This window comes from Kryptolebias marmoratus, linkage group LG1 (assembly GCF_001649575.2).
Source record: "Kryptolebias marmoratus isolate JLee-2015 linkage group LG1, ASM164957v2, whole genome shotgun sequence".
NCBI classification, from domain to species: Eukaryota; Metazoa; Chordata; class Actinopteri; order Cyprinodontiformes; family Rivulidae; genus Kryptolebias; species Kryptolebias marmoratus.
Window position 1 is genome coordinate 23,839,190 of NC_051430.1, and position 19,074 is coordinate 23,858,263.

At 37.5% G+C, this 19,074-nt stretch overlaps 1 protein-coding gene across 2 annotated transcripts; it reads left to right on the forward strand.

Moving 5' to 3' along the window:
- Positions 1 to 275: 275 nt before the first annotated feature.
- lifra (LIF receptor subunit alpha a) lies at positions 276 to 19,042 on the forward strand. Of its 2 annotated transcripts, none has more exons than XM_017412430.3 (18): positions 276 to 417; positions 9,151 to 9,361; positions 9,525 to 9,661; positions 10,045 to 10,198; positions 10,368 to 10,643; positions 10,914 to 11,040; positions 11,988 to 12,106; positions 12,247 to 12,389; positions 12,477 to 12,630; positions 12,890 to 12,954; positions 13,211 to 13,442; positions 13,665 to 13,850; positions 14,039 to 14,140; positions 14,265 to 14,411; positions 14,571 to 14,708; positions 14,880 to 14,970; positions 15,106 to 15,172; positions 15,284 to 19,042. In XM_017412430.3, the coding sequence occupies exons 2-18, from the start codon at positions 9,256 to 9,258 to the stop codon at positions 15,974 to 15,976; spliced, it is 2,937 nt and encodes a 978-aa protein (XP_017267919.1). In that variant the 5' UTR covers positions 276 to 417; positions 9,151 to 9,255; the 3' UTR covers positions 15,977 to 19,042. The 2 variants fall into 2 exon arrangements, with proteins under 2 accessions (XP_017267919.1, XP_037831789.1); XM_037975861.1 differs by lacking the exon at positions 276 to 417 and adding an exon at positions 8,583 to 8,918.
- The last annotated feature ends 32 nt before the right edge of the window (positions 19,043 to 19,074 follow it).

Below are 19,074 nucleotides of genomic sequence, written 5' to 3' on the forward strand. Positions count from 1 at the left end.
CGTTTTAACCTGTTTAAAATTAAGATGTTCAACAGTATGTTTAATACAAACACTTGCTGTCAGTGTCTATAGGGCACACAAGTGTTTAAATCTGAAATGAACATAAATCCACTCATTGATGCAGAAGCTTGATGTTGTGGATGTGTTCGTACCCCCTCCTTATTGCACAATGAATTACCTCATCACTGTCTCGGCATTCTCGAAGCCCATTGGCTGACGCGAATGTCAATCAAACGCCTGGTTCGCCCTTTTCCAGGAATCCCAGCCCCCTTTGGAGATGTTGGGATCGGGCGAAACTGTACACCACCACCGTGAAGGTATCTCTTCGTTGACTGCGTTTAGCACGCTTTTAAAACCTCGGACACACCGTATATATAATCGGAAGGGCCCTGACAAAGATTTCTGACTACATCAGAGGTATGTAGTGTTATTTGTAAACCTTTGTGTAACAATTTTGGCTAACTGGAGTTTGTTTATGGCCGCTATTCGGGGCTAGCAGAGAGTGTTTTTCCAAACATCAGTGGCCTGTCTTCATGCGTGAACCACTCGCGAAGGAATTTTTTAAAGAACTATAAATTCAACTTAACTGTTATCCACATAGCCATTAAAACAAAGTCATGAAATGACAGCTAAAATCTCAATTTCATGCTGTACTCTGAGTGTTTTCTTGTGAGACTAGTCTGCTCTTATCATTATTATCATCATGTTGCCCAGCTGCTAATGCTAATGATTTAAAACGTCCTGGGATGATGCAGTCCGGGCATGACTGCTACAAAAAAGGGTATCATTGCATTAAATAATTGAAAAATAAATATTAAGCCTTACTGTTATCAGTAAGTCAAAACATGTTGTTAAACCCCTTCAGGTTTATGTGGGATGGCAGTGTTTTGTTGTGGCAAAGACGGCTTTAATTATTTTTTCCCCATTTCTTTTAATTACACATTAAGGTTTTTCAATCATAGGTGTGGGTTTCCTCTCTTGGTCTTACAAAGACAACAGTGTTCATTTTTACACCAAGCTGTGGAAATATAGCTTTAAAAATTAAATAAGCTCTACAAGAAACCCTTTCCTAAAACCTCTTTACCTTTTGACACCATCTGGGAGGTTTTACTTTATAGTTTATTTTAAATGATTTGATGTGTTTATATTATCTATTTATTGTACTTTACTAGATAAAGCTGGTATGGTACGGCGCGTACACAGAAGAATAGCTGTTTTTCTTTCTGTAAATGTGCAGCATGTGCACACAGGGGAGCTGGGTGGGGCTTTCTCCAATAATTTAAAGCACTCATCTTGTAAAACCTTGTTTAAAACAAACAAACAAGTTCCTGTTCATCATGTAAATCAGAACAGAAAGAGTCCAATACTTTGGCAATTATTTTGGCTCTGAATATCGAAGCGAGAAGTTCTGTATGTGTTGTGTTTTTAAAATGTCAAACGGTTGTAAAACTTGTATAAAGATTAAATGAGGAGGGGGGGCAGATGAAATTTAATATTTTACAACTTTTAAAGTTAAATATTACCTGATCATTGACATTACTGGCCGTAGGAGAGCGTCGCTGTGAGGCTGAGGTTCGGCTTCAGATGGAAAGATGTAGGGGAGTTGACCATTCACTGAAAAAATGTGTGTGTGTGTGGGGTGAGAATAGTTCCAGCAGTTTGAGAGAAGACCGTCTGTTTTCTAAAGTTAAAATAAATCCAGGGATTTTATGATAAACCCTCTGAATGATGAATAGAATTGAGTTTGTACATGTCTGTACTGAAAGAAAAAGCCTGGAGACCAATATTTCACATCTTAATCTTCAGAAATTTTCTAGCATTTTAAACTTTTATTTAGTGTTTCTTCTATTTCAAATAAATGTATAGTTTGGCAAAAGGTCATGACCTATTTTGTACTCCTATTATAGTCCCTTTTATAATAACATGCCAGCTGAGTACTGAGTACTCTGCTGACTTGTAGTAGTTCCTAATACAGGATAGCTTATTTAGTAAATGGTCATTTCAGAGCTTTAAGTTCAAAACCGAAACAATTTAGGTGGATCAGAAAATCCACTTTCCTCCTGAGACAATGTAACTTTACAGAGGAGGTGGCTGATTGTTTAAACCTTTTCAAATATAATTTAAGTAGATTAAAAATCAAGTAAAATCATTTAAGTTATCAAAGTCTATTCAGATCTCACTCGTTTTTCTTACTAAATCTCCCTAAAATGTAAATAAGAGCTAATTTATACATTTGACAAGCAGAAAGGATGATTATTTTTCTGTGTGCAGACTGTTGATCTGGTACGAGTCAGCACAGAAAACTCTTAGCATTAGTCAAGGGAGCAGATTAGATAAATGCTGTTCACGACTCATACCCAGCAGGACAGTAGCTGCCCTGTTGTTCTAATTTGTAACCAGTCACTTAACTAAGTTTGTTCTGGCGGGGGAGAAAAAAAGAACAAATCTGGTTCATATTTTTCTTGGTTGCGCTCTAATTTGAATGTAGATTGTCTGATTTTTAAAGTGAGTTGCTTCATTTCCTGACGCTTCCTGCTGCATTCATAAAGGATTCCATGGAATAGGAAAGAAGGAAGGAAACAGTGTTTGGTTCCCGGCCAAAAACTACACACTGAGGACTCGATGTCCTTTTTTCCACTGAGGTCACAGCGCCGACGTTTCACACGGACGCTTTCATTTGCTCACTTTCCCTGTTTTCCAGTGCTTCTCTCGGCAGCTTCTGGACTTCCTCTTGTTTCATTCAAAGGTCAGACATAATTAGCAGCAGCTTCAGCCCGTGTTTTGAAATATCCCCACGCTTATAGTACACTGATTCCACTGCATGCTTATTTAGTTGCTTCTCGTGGTCATCGAATGACAGGGTAATGACAGTGCTGCTGAGCGTAGGCTGAGAACTAACACAAAGCTTTTCCCTGAGTTTGGCTGAAGAAATTGCTCTCTGAGGTTTGGATTGTTGATGAAAAGGATGGATGTAATAATACGTTGCTTTTCAGGTGGGTTACTGTTTATACGGATAGACAAACAGAACTATTTTAATCATAATTGGGTCTTTCTGTGGGGCAACAAAGTATTAGATTGTAAAAAGTTTTCAACACAATCGGAGAAATGTGTATGTTGTGTTTCCCGCCTGGAGGGTAATAATCAGCAACGAGAATGAAGTCAATTAAGGAGGGTTTCCCCATTTATCCATCCGCTGTCAATTCTACAACTGTCGACCCAAGTTTAAGCACCACTTTAGGCGAACAATCCTACGTAAGACCCTACAACATTACATGCAATATACTCTTAAAGTAATACTCCAAGCAAGATCGGGGCTCAGATGTTTAAAGTTAACAGCAATATGGAATGTCTGTATTCTGGGAAGTGACCCGAAAATGAAAAGGACATACAAAAATAAAAATAGTTAGTCCGCCCTCACATATAGTAAGCAGAAACAAAACACAATCCAAAAGCTGGGCGGACTAACAAAAGAAAAACACAAACTCTAAAGGATAGCAAGAGGCAGTGATAGAACTGCAAAAACACAAAATACTAAAATGACTAAATGCTTATAATAAATACTCTAATCAAATCAATATAAAACAAATTAAAAACACTTTTTACCCGTGTCGCATAAACCAACCCTCAAAATCAAATCCAAAGGATCTGGTGTAGCCCTAAAAACAACAGTATAAAAAACAAAAATATACACTGCCATCTGATTTAAAAACACAAACATCTAAAGCCTACCTGCAGCGTAGAATAGCCACACGCCCAGACCATGCTACAAACCAGAACGTCACTCGTTGTGTGGCCCTACATAAAAACACCACATCGGCACATGTTAAATTATTAAAACAACCGATTTAAAACAGTTTTCTACCACAATCACCAAACAATGGAACGCATGGGCCCGCACACCTGTTCACACACACCTGGTCACACACACGCAGGACACTGACACTCGGCCACAACCCTGCCTGCTTCCCTTTGTATGGGAGCTGATACCATCAGGGGGGTGCGACAGCGACACCTTGTGGTGCCACCTGTTACATGTATTGAAAAAAATTTGTCAAATATTGTAGTGTCATTGGGTATTTTATTTTCTTTCACGTTGCTGGTAGTTTGGAGTAGTTTTGTAGTTTAAGTCTACATTTTAGGATGTAATTTGGACGGACTGGAGTGTTGAAATGGCGTTTAGATTTGATTGTAGATTAAATATTAATTAATTGCTTTACTAATGTTTCCTACTAAAGAAAAATGTGCGTGTGCTGGATACTGTTTGTCAGGCTAAATAAAACCACTGTTTTGCGCTAGAAAATTGTAATAGTCGCTCGATTTAAAAAAAAAAAAAAAAAAAAAAAAAAATTACTCTCAATTCTTGTTCAACATATAAAAGACCAATAGAGTAACTGATGATAGACCTGTGTAGACAGTGACAGATGCAGCCAGGTGTTCTGCCAGTAAACACGCATGGTGGAAATGTTTGCTTTTGCATATACCAGTAACTGTATACTGTTTGATTTGTGCAATCCAGTAAATGCTGGAAAATGTGCCAATGCACACATTGGCAGTCTTTTTATTTTTATTTTTTAGTTCAGTCTGTTGTTTCAAAAATAGGATTAGAAGCGGCACACCTATTAGTTTTCTGTGGTTGTTTTTTTTTGTTGTTGTTGCTTTTTTTTAAGTAACAACATTATCTTTGTGGGTTTTGTAGCTTGCGGTCACATTTGTATCAGCTGCATGGACAACAAGCAGAGTCCGGTGAAGAGGTATTGATTTGTGTGTTGCTGGTGTGTGTCTGTAGCTATCACTTTCTTGATGAGATTTCCCAGAATCTGCAGCTGTTGCCCCCCCCCCCCCCCNCCCCCCCCGGCTTCCCATCAAAACGCGATGTTTTTTCAAGACTCTAAGGGGTTAGAGGATACACTGTAGGTCGAGTAGCATTTCAGGCTGGTGTGAATGTCTTAAAAACAATTTTTCTTGGGGATTCAAAGCCACTAAAACACAACAGCGCTTTTGTGAGAAGACCCACAAGAAGTTTTTTTGGCTTAGGTAACATAAATGTGCCAAAGTACGGCTTCCAACAGCTGTGTTTGTGCCCTGCCTCTGGTTTTCAGCTGAAGCTGGTTTAGATTTTAGCAGGAGCGTACAAGAACGCTTTTATATTTAACCAGGAACAGCATTCACACAGCATTCTGGTGTATTTCTTTTTGGTTCTGCATGTTGAAACAAAGAAGCCATATTAAGACTAAGCGAGCTGACTGTGTTCTCCTCAGTATCCCGTCCTTCAGTTTGGACATGGCCGTAACATGGCCGAGACACGAAAGAAAATCAATATCTTTGCATGGAAACTCAACACTTGTTTGGAAAATCTTTAAGTTAATCTATGTATGGTATATCTCTGAATACCAACCCTTTAAAAAAATAATAATAAATTTATTGTTTTATAATGTCCAAGCATGGGAAATTTAAAAATTCCTGCAGTTGCTGCAAAATGCCAAACGAAAAGAAGTGTTGCTTTTACAAAAACATATTGCTTTGGCTCCTTTTGTGTAAATAGTTGATCAGAAATGGTTATAGTTTCCAGCATGCTGGGAATCATTACATTTTATCCCATGATTTGCACAGTTGCCACACTTTAGTTAAAAATTAAGCCGAATCAGGTTTTTCTTATAAATATGGTGCAATCACAAGAAATGAGTGGAGGCTTGCATATTTAGGCTGACCGTAATCCGTGTAGGTAAACGTTGCAGGATCTGACAAGCGTTGAATCTCAGAGAGCATGATTGGGTGGGAATATAAGGGGACGACTAACCGTCAAGAATAAATGTCAGGGATCAAGCAGACATAAAAATGGAGCTCGGCTTTCAAACACAATTTTGCGCAACTTATCATAGACAACTTATCATAGTTTATCAGTTTAACCTAACCTGTCGTTTTATCAACAAATCTGAGCATAAATGCAAACCAATACATAAGAATTGTTAGACTTTTGGCTGTTTCTGTAGGTAAACAATCAGAAGTCGTAGTTGGCAGCCGTTTACAAATTTTGCTCAAAATTTTTCTAAATTTAAGAACACATTAACCACAAATAAGAGAAAATAAAATTGTTGATTTTGTTCATGATTTTTTTTATTGTTTTTGACTGGTCTTCATGTCATTACAGTGAGTACCTTTTTAAGTAACCTAAAAGTCATTATGTCCTCTAACACCATAATATAAACATACTTTTGCAGCAATGTGTTTGTTTGTAAGGCCTCCTCTCCTGTTACATTATAAAAATACAGTCAGAAGAGTTTTTTTTCTCTCACTGCTTTAAAAGGGTTCGTAATAAGGTCCTAAAAAAGGCAGGATGACAGAATTTTAAAAGAATTTCATTCTTGTCTCGTGGTTTGTCACTGTTAGAATGATCAAAATGCTGTCATTTAAAAAAAAAAAATCTTTAACAGTGTGTCTCTTATCTGTTTGTAAACCAAATGTCTGCAGACACTGATAGGTTATGAACCAAATGCAGAAAAAGACACGTGATGTACTAAATTAATTTCCAGTTGGACAAGGAACAAGCCTTACAGGAATACATGATGTTTTAGGTCAGGTTGAGGCTTAATTTGTCAGTTAGACTTTGTGTTTTTGTTTTCAGTAAGTGTCGTTACTGTAATGGGCAGGGATGTGGTTTACAGAAATGTTTAAAGCCTGTCCTGGCATGTCTGAGAAGAAACCAGGCAAACTGCGAACATCTTAGATTAACAGAAAGCAAAACTAAATGCAGTTTGTTTGTTTTTTTGGCACATGTAGTGTTTCATTTTTTTGGACTTTTGCATGTTGTGTTAACTCTTTTTTTTTTTTAATGTATATATAACGATCTCACAATGAAGGCGTTTTGTAATAAGATTTTCTGTAATTCAATGTTCATTCTGAGTCTGAGCGCCTTTGTCTGTTTTTAGTTAGGCATTTTCCTTCACTCTTTTTGCAGTATTGTTGCAGTTTTGTTTTGTTATTTTCATTGTTAGGATTTATACCAGTTCAGCTGAAGCTGCAATATTGTTTCTGATCAATAAATTATTTGGTATAGGGGCAGGCAGGTAATGTTTTCTTCTTTTGTTCCCAAATAACAGAACTTGGACACTAAAAATATACAGACGGTAGATGAGCATCAGTTAACAAAAGTAAATGGTGGTTTGCAGTAAGCTGTCTGTAGCTGTTGCTCCTGCATTGGTTTTTTTTTCCCTTGCTCAGTAATTGGCTAAGTATGCGCAGACATGGTCAATTTATTATTAAGTGGCAAATATTAGCAGGCTAATTGGTCGGCTGCTTAATTAGCTTACCTCTAAATTAGATGTTTCTGGCATTGTCAAATTAGCTGAGTGATTGAACCGTGTAGGTTTATCAGATGGACTGAATTTAGATGAAGGAGGACTGGTTCTATTTTTGATGCCATTTTTTGCACATTAGCAGAAATGTAGCACAACAAGAATGTGGAATATTTAAGCGGCGGCGCAATAAAACCTTTTTTCACCCGCTCAATTTAAAAGCAACCAAAAAGTTCTGATCAAACCAGGGAAATCAGCTGTCCACCAACACCAACATAATGAACACTTTGTAAGAACAGAAATGTAGGTATTCTGAACAGAGAAACATGCGGCTTACAGGAAGCCATCTTTGAAAAATGGGGAGAACTGACATGAAGCGTAAGCGTGACCCTCATGTGTCACCTTCCCAACACAGCATAGCTTTGACTTTTCTCCTCAGGAACTTTCACCGCCATTCACAGATTAAATTATTTGACTTAAACTTGTCACGTCTTGCTCAGACAGGGAGACACAAGGGACAAGAATGCTAATACACAGGATAGTCAGGTGGGTCAGTGAAACCCACAAATGACTTCCAGTGACTTTCTTTTAATATCCCAATGTGTACCGTTTATAAGAGTCCCATGCGCTGAGGGACAGGGGTAAAAATCTTTACGAACAAAGGAAGGAAGCCCGGTAACATGTTGTTTAAGCAATAAGGCACTGACTGGAACAACCCTCGTCTTTACCACGCTCTGTGCTGTGTTCCCTTCTTATAGAGGATTTGTAATTCTTTCCATTGTTTCAAGTATTTCGGCCATGTTTCCTGTCTGTCATCCAGCTTACTTATTTTTATACCTAGACTCATGCAGGTATTTATTTTTAGAATGGGCCCAAGGTTATTCCAGTCTCTGTTTTTCACTTCATCAGAAAACAGTTAAATTTTGGCAATGTTTTTGTTTGAGATGTGTTTTTGCAATGCAAGTTTTATATTTGATCTTATTTTTTTAATCAGTGATTTATTTTTTTTCTTCTACAAAATAAAATTTAAAGTTAAATGCAATGATTCCATATCTTTCCAGGCTTTATAACACCATTTATAAGCTTTAAAATAACAACTTTTGACTTGTGTGTTTAGCATCTAATCTGGCAACAGCGCCCAGAGTGGTACTTTTTTTTTTTTTTTTTCTTGTTGACTTGAAATGTTTCCTGGCAGTCTCACTTGTGGGTTTGGTGTTTGTTCATGAAAGTAGTGTTGCAGAGATTTGGAACCAATGAGCAGACACCAGCCTCCCACCGTAATTTAACGGTGTAAGGAGCAAACCTGCTAAACCTGTCGGTGCTGTAATACTTTGAAGACTTGAACGTTATGTTTTATCACACCCTTACTATAAAAAGATCTCGCATGAACGCTTTGAAATTGTTTTCACGCCGGATGCCCTTCCTGCCACAACCTGGGCTCAAACCTGCAACCTCAGGATTACAAGATTGCGGCACTGACCACCGAGCCACCATGCGAGTTTACTGAGGCGACCCCTGAAAAAGGGAGCAGCCGAAAGAACTGATCTTTTACCATAAAACGATCTGAGTTAAGAATCATACATGTCCAGGAGCTTTTTTTTGTGGTTGTATGCAATATTTTTCCAGGTATCCCTTTTAAGATAACAAACTTTAGTGTTACATTTATTTATTTTATGTAGTTTTCTATTTTTGAAAAAAATCTCTTTAGTGTTCAAACACATTCATGATGTTTCTGTGTTCTGTGGTCCTTCCATTGGATTCTGTTTTTGTTTCTGTTGTAAAGTGCTTTGGATCGCCTTGTTGCTAAAAAAGTGCTATATAAATAAATCTCACTTCACTTCACTTCCCTTCCTTACAGGGCTCTTCTGCCTGTGGCTCTCAGGATGTCTTAACGTGGTGTCCCTGTAGTTGAAAGGACCTTCAGATTAAGATCAGAAGACCTTGACTCAGACAGATTACAGTTATGTCTCGTGGAAGCTCCATTTCCCCGTCAAAGCCCGACCGTGACCTTGTCTGGCTCATCTGTGTTCTTCTTGGCATTTCTGGTCTAAATGCTCAAACTAATATTGGTAAGAGGAGTTTAATTCTCAGCTTGAGAAAATGTAAAAAAAAAAAAAAAAAAAAAAAAGGATACAATTTAAAGATGGAAGAAATATCTTTGATTCCATTGGATTTTATTAGTTTTAAATAGAAACACTCCAGTCTGTAACTTCTGATCATTTTGTTTTCCAGTCCTTACAGCGCCCCGCCAAGTGAGCCTTTCACCGAACTTCTCCACACAGCAGCTCTCCGTATCCTGGCTGGGAGGAGCAGCCACAACCTTTGACCTTATCATCCTAAGAACTGAGTTCAATGAAACTGTCTTCTATGTAAGTACATTTTTCTGTTTTAGTTTTATTCTCAGGTTTCTTAACATAATTTAGTTGCATTTTTTTTTTTTCAGATTTTGAGGCAAATTTGGCATTAACATTTTAGAGTGATCAAAAATAAAATACTTTACATTGTTTTATATTTAGTCCATACCACTGTTATTTGCAGGTAAAAGTTCCAGTAAAGAAATGTGCATTCATGCACTTTAGTTTACTGTTACTGATTGGGCCAAACCTTAGTACTAATAGAGTTTATCTGACCTGTTTCAGTTTATTAAGCAAACAATAATTCAGAGTTTCTATTCCTACTCTAGCTACAACTTTCACTTCCAAATATCTAGCATTTCCATGATGTTCTGCCTCATTCTGTGTAATATCTGCAGGAGACGGTGTCTGCAACAGTGAATCGGGTGAGCGGTCAGCACCAGTGGACTTGGACCTCTAAAGAACCTCTGGAATGTACATCGCTGTCTGTCAAAATCTGCTCCAGAGATGGCCAGACAACAAGCGAATGGAGCGAAACTCAGATACTTCAGGGTCAGTTGAAGAGTTAAAGCACTGAGGTGTAACGGCACACGCCAGCGGTGCCTTATCTTTTTGTTTGGGATTGACTTTTTTTTTTAAACTATTTTCTTTTTCATATAAATGCATCCAGCTGTAGACTCTGCTTAAACTGTATTGTTTCTGTTTATCATCGTCTCTTTAGGATATGATCTCCCCAGTAAGAGGGATTTCCAGATGTATCCCCAGGACAGAGTTGTTCCTGTCGGGGCCAACACAACCTTCTGTTGCATAGTGGAGGAGGGGAAGACCCTTAAAAGAATCTCCTACGGCTCTACAGAAATGGTTGTGAAAAATCTGAGTCGGCGAAGTTATGCAGTTACAGCGGTTAACCAGGGACCATCTCGTCCATCAGGAGCAAATGTTATTTGTCAACTAACAGAAATTAATAAAATAATCGGAGCCGTCGTGTTCGTTGGATGTAAGTTACATTTGCACGTGAATGGTTGATCTAAAATTGGGTTAAATGTAAAATGAAGGAAGTTGTATTCTACATTAACCTCTTCAGTGAATTAATGTCGTTAAAGGGAGTTAAAATCAGATATTGTGACATATTTTATTTCATCTGATACCTTTTGAACATTGCAGAATTGGTCAGAGTAAACATCAACATAAATTGTTTTCTTATACATATGTTCTGTATATATTAAAGAATAAAAACATCTACATTTTTAACTGTACCTCTCTCCAGATCCACCACTGCCCACTGATTTTGTCTGTCAGACTCATGACCTACAGACCTCTGTGTGCCAGTGGAATAAGGGACGAGATACTCGCATGTACGGCAGACGACAAACTCGCTACTACGTAAATGGCAGGTACGAAGTAGCACTCAAAAAGTATTAAATTTTAAAATATTTTTTGTTAGAATTTCCTGAATATCAGAGATTGTTGAAAGGCATGAAAAATGTAGACATTCAAACCTGGTTTTGCAAATTCTTTTACTTGATTTTATCACATCTTTTGCACACCCCGACAACCCCTTTTAAAATACAATCAATTGTCAAGACTATTCTTGTTTTTAAAAGATAAATAAAATCCCACATTTATTCAAGGATTTCTCCACACTGTCATTGATAGTGTTGCATTCAAGTACCATGTATGTAGGCACATTTAGATGACAAAAAGTTATGCATAAAATCATACACGACTTCTAGATAAACTGTTATAATGCCCGTTTCGTTTCACAACATGCGTAAAGAAACCCCACAAATGTAGAACTGTCACATATAATAAACTGGAACTGGGAGGGGGACATCCTACAAAATATAAACTACAGTACAATTCATTTTTCTTGAATAGTCTGTCAACATTTTAGCAATTTGGAGAGCCAAATGGGATACACTCTTAACTGTTCACACTCACATTCAAAATGCTACAAAAAAATAAAAAAGTTATTAAATATTCTGTCTATATTTTAGGAAATGATGTGCCATCAAAGAGGTGGTTACAGTCTGTCACTAAGCACTTTAGATAATGGCTCTATGTTATTATAGCTTCATCTGATTAACCCTTAAAAAATGTTTTTGTACAGAAAATAACAGTGAGAGGAAGATGAGAATTATAAAGCTTTTAGTCTGAGTAACTCTGTTTGATAGTCATTGGCTGTCTTCCAGACCTTTTACAGGAATGATCTGAAAGCTGGCCAGAAATATGCTTGTGCCCTTTAGTCTAGTTTAGATAAAATTTTTTGAGGTGATTATGTCTTAAATATTGTTATAATATGTCTTTTTTTTTCCTGGTTCCCACACATCTCTGTTTGCAGAAATTGCACTCCTCCACAGAGGTGTAGCCTGCCTGAGTGGTACGGTAACTGGACTCTGGTCGCTGTGAATCCTGTTGGTCAGTACAGCCTTACTGACTCGGCTGAGCTTAGTCACAGAGGTAGGCAGCTGCTCCTGTGAACTTCATGTGAACTGATTGTGATTTGATACACAAGTGGAAGGGGGAAAAAAACAATGCTTCGAAAAAAAAACGGAACATTTTTGCTCCGGATTTGTTATTATTTTTCTGTTTCTCCTCAGTGTGTCCAGTAGCACCAGTTAAACTGAACCGTGTCGTCCACGCCTGGAACGCAACCGTCTTCTGGGAGTGGACATCTGTCAACTACTCCTCCCTGGCTCTTGTCTGCCAGGTGGAGCTAACTTCCCAGGGATACAAAACAAAGGTAAGAGTTTGTGTGTCTCCTTCGTGTATGTATTTATTTTCAAAGCATTTATGGGTTTTGGTAATTACGTCTGATGTTTTTGTCCAGCGTGTCTTCTCTGGTTCGGGTCTCCAATCTGTGGTTCTGTTAGACCTTCAGCCCAATGAAAATTACAGCGTTCAGGTTCGCTGTGGATCCCAGAAGAACTTCTGGAAGTGGGGAAACTGGAGTGAAGTATTACCCTTCACAACCAAAACCTATGGTAAAGGATTTAGTTAAAATATTACTATTATTATTTTGGCATAAACCTTAGTGAATGATGATTTTTCTTTGATTAATTTATCAGTATGTTGTTGTTGTTTTTTTTACCAATTAAAGACTTTGCAAATGATCAACATGGTTAATCTTGTCATGCTAATATTATTGAGTAATTGCTGTTAAAAGTAAAATTGTACTATTTGGATCATGAGCAATAATGCTGTATTTAAGTTCATTTGTATGTTTTTTTTGTTTGTTTTTAGTTCCAGACGCTCCTGATGTGTGGATGTGGATGAACAGAGACAACACTGGGCTGGTTGTTTGGAAGGTAATGTTCTTTCTTGTTTTTATCAATGAATATATTTGATGTAAAGGTTTACAATTATTAGGTAATTCTTTTAGGCTGTTGTGTACATTTTAGTAGGATGTAGTATAACCTGTTACTGTCTTTGCTGCCAGGTGACGAACAGTGTGTTGTCATTTTCTCTCAAAAACATTTTAACCCTTCTGAATATCCACCATGAACATCAGATAAATTAAAAAGGGGTTAAAACTCATTTCTGCTAAATTATGATTTCTTTTAGCGTCCAACACCACAGCAGAGCCACGGTCAGATCACGGGTTTTGAAGTTACTTTATGGAACGCTGAAGAAAATCTACAGCGTACACAAAGCCTATCGCCGGACGATTATTCTTTGCCAGTAAACCTCACACAAATGGCTTCGTTTAGCAACGATAACGAGGTCATAGCAACCGTCATTACACAGAACGTGGAAGGGTCGTCTCAACCTGCAAGTGTACCGCTACGCTTGATAGGTATGTATAAACAGAGTGTGATGCGTTTTGGATACAAAAAGAGGGATATAAAAAGATTTAATTGAAGACACAAAATTTAGTATTTTTTACCCTTTGATTGCAATAACATGAGTTGGTCTTACATGCAAAACACTGCTGTCCTGTTTAAAATATTAACACAGTAGTGAATTACTTATGAAAAGAAACTATGGACAGTTATACATTCTTTTTTCTTTTTTCCAGATATGGACCCCCCTGTTTTCTCCAGAACAGCTTTTACCGACAGTGGTTTTCCTCTGACCTGGCAGCAGAATGCCAGCACCACATGCAGTTATCTGATCGAATGGCTTGATGCCTCGTGCAGACATGACTGCCAAGTGGAGTGGATTCGAGTGAACGCTGGAAGCACTAACGTCTCTATTGAGACAGGTATGTGGGGCATTCAGGCTTGTGAAAGCATACAGTTTTCCCAGCAAGATTCAAAGGAACTGTTTGTCATTTTTGCCGTCTTTCCCAAATGCCAAAACACAAATCATACCGTAACTACTTGTCAAAAGAAAGTTGTACAATTTGTAATTTTATTATATAATACTTGATAATCATTCTTTTGTCATCAGACACATTCCAACCTGGTGTGAGATACAACTTCTCCCTCTACAGCTGCCCTTCAAGTTCACCACTACTAATTCAGCGCTGGCAGGGATACCTGCAGGAGCTGGGTAAGGGTGGAAAACACTCTTCTCAAGTCTAATTCTGTATTTTAGTCTTTATTTCCAATCTTTGTGCTACAATTCCAACCCTTCTTATTTGTTTTATTGTCTTTATTTCTTGTGATCTTCGCAGTCCCGTCCAGTTCTGTCCGTCTGTCAGTCAGTCAGCAGGGCTCTGATGCAGTCCTTACCTGGGAGGAGATTCCTCTGGCCGACAGAAGAGGTTTCCTTCTGGGCTACAATGTTTACATCAGTCATGGTTCCGAGCTCTTACCTCTTGGTAAATGTTATTTTAAGCAGCCGATCTGTTCAAGTAAAGGGCTTGAAAACGGAGATATTTGCAAACTTTTTTTTTTTTTTAAATTGTAGGCCAGTTTTGTTTCCTATTTGTCTTACTGTATTTGTCTTCTTTTTGTTTTTCCACCTGCCCTTTCAACAGCAAAACTGTCAGACCATGGAACAAGGAAGTACATTGTAAAGGATCTCGATGTAGGCTCCTATAAATTTACGGTCAAGGCCTACACATCAGCAGGCGAGGATACAGGCACCACCGTTTCCATTATGATGGAGCCAGGCAGTACGTGTTCAAATCATTCAACTACGTGTAGCTTTTAATAACATTTAGTTTCTGTTTACTTTTTAAAGCTACAGAATATGTTCTTGTAAAAAAGATGTTTACATATATCATAATTGTTGGAATATAAGACAGTGTTTTACTTTGTAAATTTTAAATATTTCGTCTTAACAGGTGAGCTAATCCTGAGCATTTTGGTGTCTTTGGGAATAGTAACATTATTGTTGTCCATCGTTTCCTTCATTTGCTGCAAGAAGAGAAAATGGTGAGACTTTTATGTTTGTGCCTAGTATCGTTCTTAAAAGATGAGAAAAATACATGCGAAGCTACATTACTTAGGGTCCAAAGATATCAGTCATTCTGGAGAAAACTGTAACAATTAATGTTTTGTTTGTTTCAGGGTAAAAAGGGCATTCTATCCAGATATACCTGAGCCTAAGCTGCCCGGTGATTGGTCCAGGACTCGGGTACAGTACCAATCTAAACCAGTCTAACAATTAAAGTAGAAATGTTTTTTGATCATATCTTGTGAAAATGCAATCTAATGGGCAAAATACTTTTTTACTTCTCTCTTTCAGGGGCCTTTGGATGTGAAGCCGTCTCCCCACAGTATGGTCCACATTGTTGAAAAGTCAGAGCAGGATTCTTTTAAGGACGCCCTTGTTGTCATTCCTGAAGAGGAAGAAGATGACGAAGGGCAGGGCATTGGAGACGAGCCAGTTGACACTGATGAGCCACAGTCGTTACGCTACTACAACCAAATGGTGGATGAGCGCCCAATAAGGCCACGTTTTCCTGACTCCTCTGTTTCCTCTGCGTCTTCTATGGATTCAGCAAGCACAGATGTGACGTATACAGGGATCCAGACGTCCTGTTCTTCTCTGGTCTTCCAGCAGGATCCACAAAGTGCATCTGAGGGCCACCAGCCTGATGCTGATCACTCTGTCAGCTGTGGGAGTGGAGGAGGGGGGTACCGTCCTCAGATGCACCCCATAGCTTTGAGTGATAACATTGGCCTAGCTTCACCTGAGCCTTTGCTAGAGCCCCAGGCTGTTAGTTCTGGGGGCTACAAACCCCAGAACTCCTGGCATATTGACTCTCCTACTGAAGAGGAAAGGAACGGCCTTGCCCCCTCCCTTGGCTCACCTGTCTCCGTTGCCTCCACTCAGTTCCTCCTCCTTGATGAAGAGGATCACAGTGAGGAGAAACAACAACCGCCATCATCGGCAGCGACCTGGCTCAGCAACCTGCTGTCATCTTCAAAACCGTAATCTCATCTCATTTTTTCTTATTAGCAGACAGGCAATGGGAGTTAACAAAAAAAACTGTCCTTTTCTGTCACCACTGTCATGTAACAAGAAGAAAGAAAGAACCGTGTTTTCAGATGTAGCACAGCATTGTTGTAACTTGCATTTTAACTGCAGTTTAATGATTCTTTTAAAAGGTGTTTATACTAAAATTATACAAATATATTGTTACATTTCATCCAAATATAGATCAAAATGTATATAATGCAGAGAAAGTCTATCCTGACATCAGGTCTCTTTAGTTTGGTTTTACCTTTTTGCTCGTGTTTAATGTACCCCCTGGAGACAAAGTGGCTAACTCCCCTTTGAGAGCCTTTTTTTGTGACATGCTGTAATGGGCATTTAATTATAGTGAATGTTATATTTCAGCTATGTAGGTTTTAGCTTGCATTTCAAAAAGAGGAGTTTCAAACCCAGTGTCAGTAACAAAAGGATAGTTCATTTGTAGAAAGCAAACCATTACAAAAAGCTGATAAAATATAAGGGGTAGTTGGTGGCAGCTGGAGTGTTTGTGAAAGGCTGTCTTTTGTGTCTTTTCAGTGTTTGACGTACCGTCTGCTCTGTCGGACCCCATTAATGCATTTTTAAACCAGGTCAACGTGTTAAATGGACGTTGGCCGAATCATTGGCAGAGAGCTGCCTGATTAGCTGTTTGATGTCATGAATGAACTCGGGAACAGGCAAATGTGACGTTTACTGTTCTGAAGCTTACCGAAACCGTACAAGTACACATCGACCTATATCCCAGTGTTTTGTGTGAAAATGCCTAACCGTGATAGAATTACGTGGGATGGAAAAAAAACTGAATAAATTATAGCCCAAACTTATACACTACATTTTTAAATCGTTTACCTTGTGGAATAAATTATAGACTCCTGCTCCGTTTGTGGACTGCACACTGTGCATAGTTCTTTTCTTTTGCGCAGGTATGGTGTTGTATGCTGTGAATGGTTGGAGGTTGTCTTTGTTGTGTGTTCAACTGCAATCTTTTCTTCTTTTTTTTTAAATCAGACGAAGTGTCTAAAAGAACCTTAGGATAGCAGATACCCATTACAATATATGTGGCTTCCACCATTGGTGTCATCTTTCACTGCTGTCAGCTGACGAGGCACTAAAAGAAACCATGTCAAGTTGCTGTAAAAGGAAAAAAAAAAACCAGTACTGAAGCAGCTTCCATTTCTAATTACTGTTTTTTTTATTACTGTCTAAATTTTGATGTATTTTTTTGAAATGCACTTAGAGATCATTTATTTTTTACACAAATAAAGGAGTGGTGCTCTCTGTTATGGTCTGGAAATCTGAACTCATCAGATATACACTAATATAAGCTAGAACATCACATAAACTGATGTAATTTAATGAACAGATAGATTATTGTGGAGTATTTCTGTTTAGTTTTCTTTAACCTGTAGTGTTTATTTCAGGCCAGTGTCGTTTTTTAACCTTGCTTGATATGCTGTTAAATAATTTTTTTATTCATGCTATCTTTTGTGTGTACAGTGAATAAATTTTCATGATAATATAATGCTTCCAGTGATTTTCACCAGATCCCTTTTTTTTTGTTTTTTTACTGCCTTACCCCTAAATGTTTAAAATTTTTAAAAAAAAAAGCAAATTTCAAAATGCACTGTATGAAGCGCATGGATTTTACTGGAGTGTTTTGAGACAAGGACTTGTGAGCAAGTTTTTTGCTTTATTTTAAAGAAATTTTTTTGATAAAGATGTCTACACTACCTTTTTTATTTTTTTTTATTTTTCTTGTCTCTTGAATGCAAAATGGCACCTTCTGGATTTTAGCTATTGGGGGAAAAGGGACCAAAGGGAAAGCAGGTGTTGGGAAATGAGTTTGACAAACCTTTAAAGGGATCGGCATCTCTTTGGGACTGTGTGTTAAACACATTTTATGACAAAACCCTAAACAGCATTCATATATGAAGTTGGTTTCTTTGACATGGTCAATTTTCTGGATTTTATTTTGTTTGTTTGTGTCACTTTGTGTTTCAGAGTCAAGCCACAGATTGTCTTTTGTGGCTGACAGTGCCTCCAGCAAACAAGCTTTAACTTAAAGTACTGTGACATAAATGATTATTTACTTAATTGGATGTCTTCCTAGATTTGGTGGGCAGTCGGTTCTTTTTGACAACTTAAAAACAAAATTAAATGCATCTGAGTTTCTACTTGTTGAATCAGGAGAAAAAGCTCAACTTCATACCAGTTAATTTGAGTGTTTAAAAATGGCTGCAGATTGTTTTTCCTTTTGAAGATGCAATCCTAAACGAGCATTATTTTGAAGAATATGTGAGATTATGTTGTACAAGATTTTTGTAATTTGCACCTTTTTTTTTTTTACTTTTCCCTAAGTATGTTTTATGTGACTAACAGTACATAAGTTTAATTTTCTTCTTTCTTTCCGACAAAACAAACAAAAATAAGTAATTAATGGCATCACAAAGTTCTATTAGAACATGCTTAATGTGCTGAAACACAAATAGTTTCTACAAATATTTATGTACATTGAATTAAAAAAAATTAAAGTGCCCTTTTAATAAATTGCTGTGTTAGAGAATTATCAATTTGCCAAAATACTCACCATCCATACTTGGCAAATTGCAGGCATTTTTTCTTTCGGTCTTCTTTCTTTTTTTTTTTTTTTTTGAATAACCATTAGAAATAGTAGAAATAGGTCATTTCCATTATACTGGCTCAGTATATTTTTGTGAAATTGATGCATGCTGTCTAAACAAGAAACACAAAAAAAGTGGCTCGCAAACTCTTAAAATCCTTGATCATGTTACACACAATATAGCTTTAAAACACTAACACATTGCATGATGACAAGGCTTAAGAACTTTGCATCTGTTTAAAAAAAAAGTTTTTGTTTTGAAAGTGATGTAAAATATTTTGAAGATTATTTTAGTAATGAACTGAACAGACCACAAATTGCCTCTGATTGAATATATAAATGTTAGCATTACCAAAAGTTGCTATGTTACTTGTTTAAAGGCAATAAAGTGATTTGTCTGGACATTTGTCACTTTGAGAATGAGGTTATTTTTTCTTTA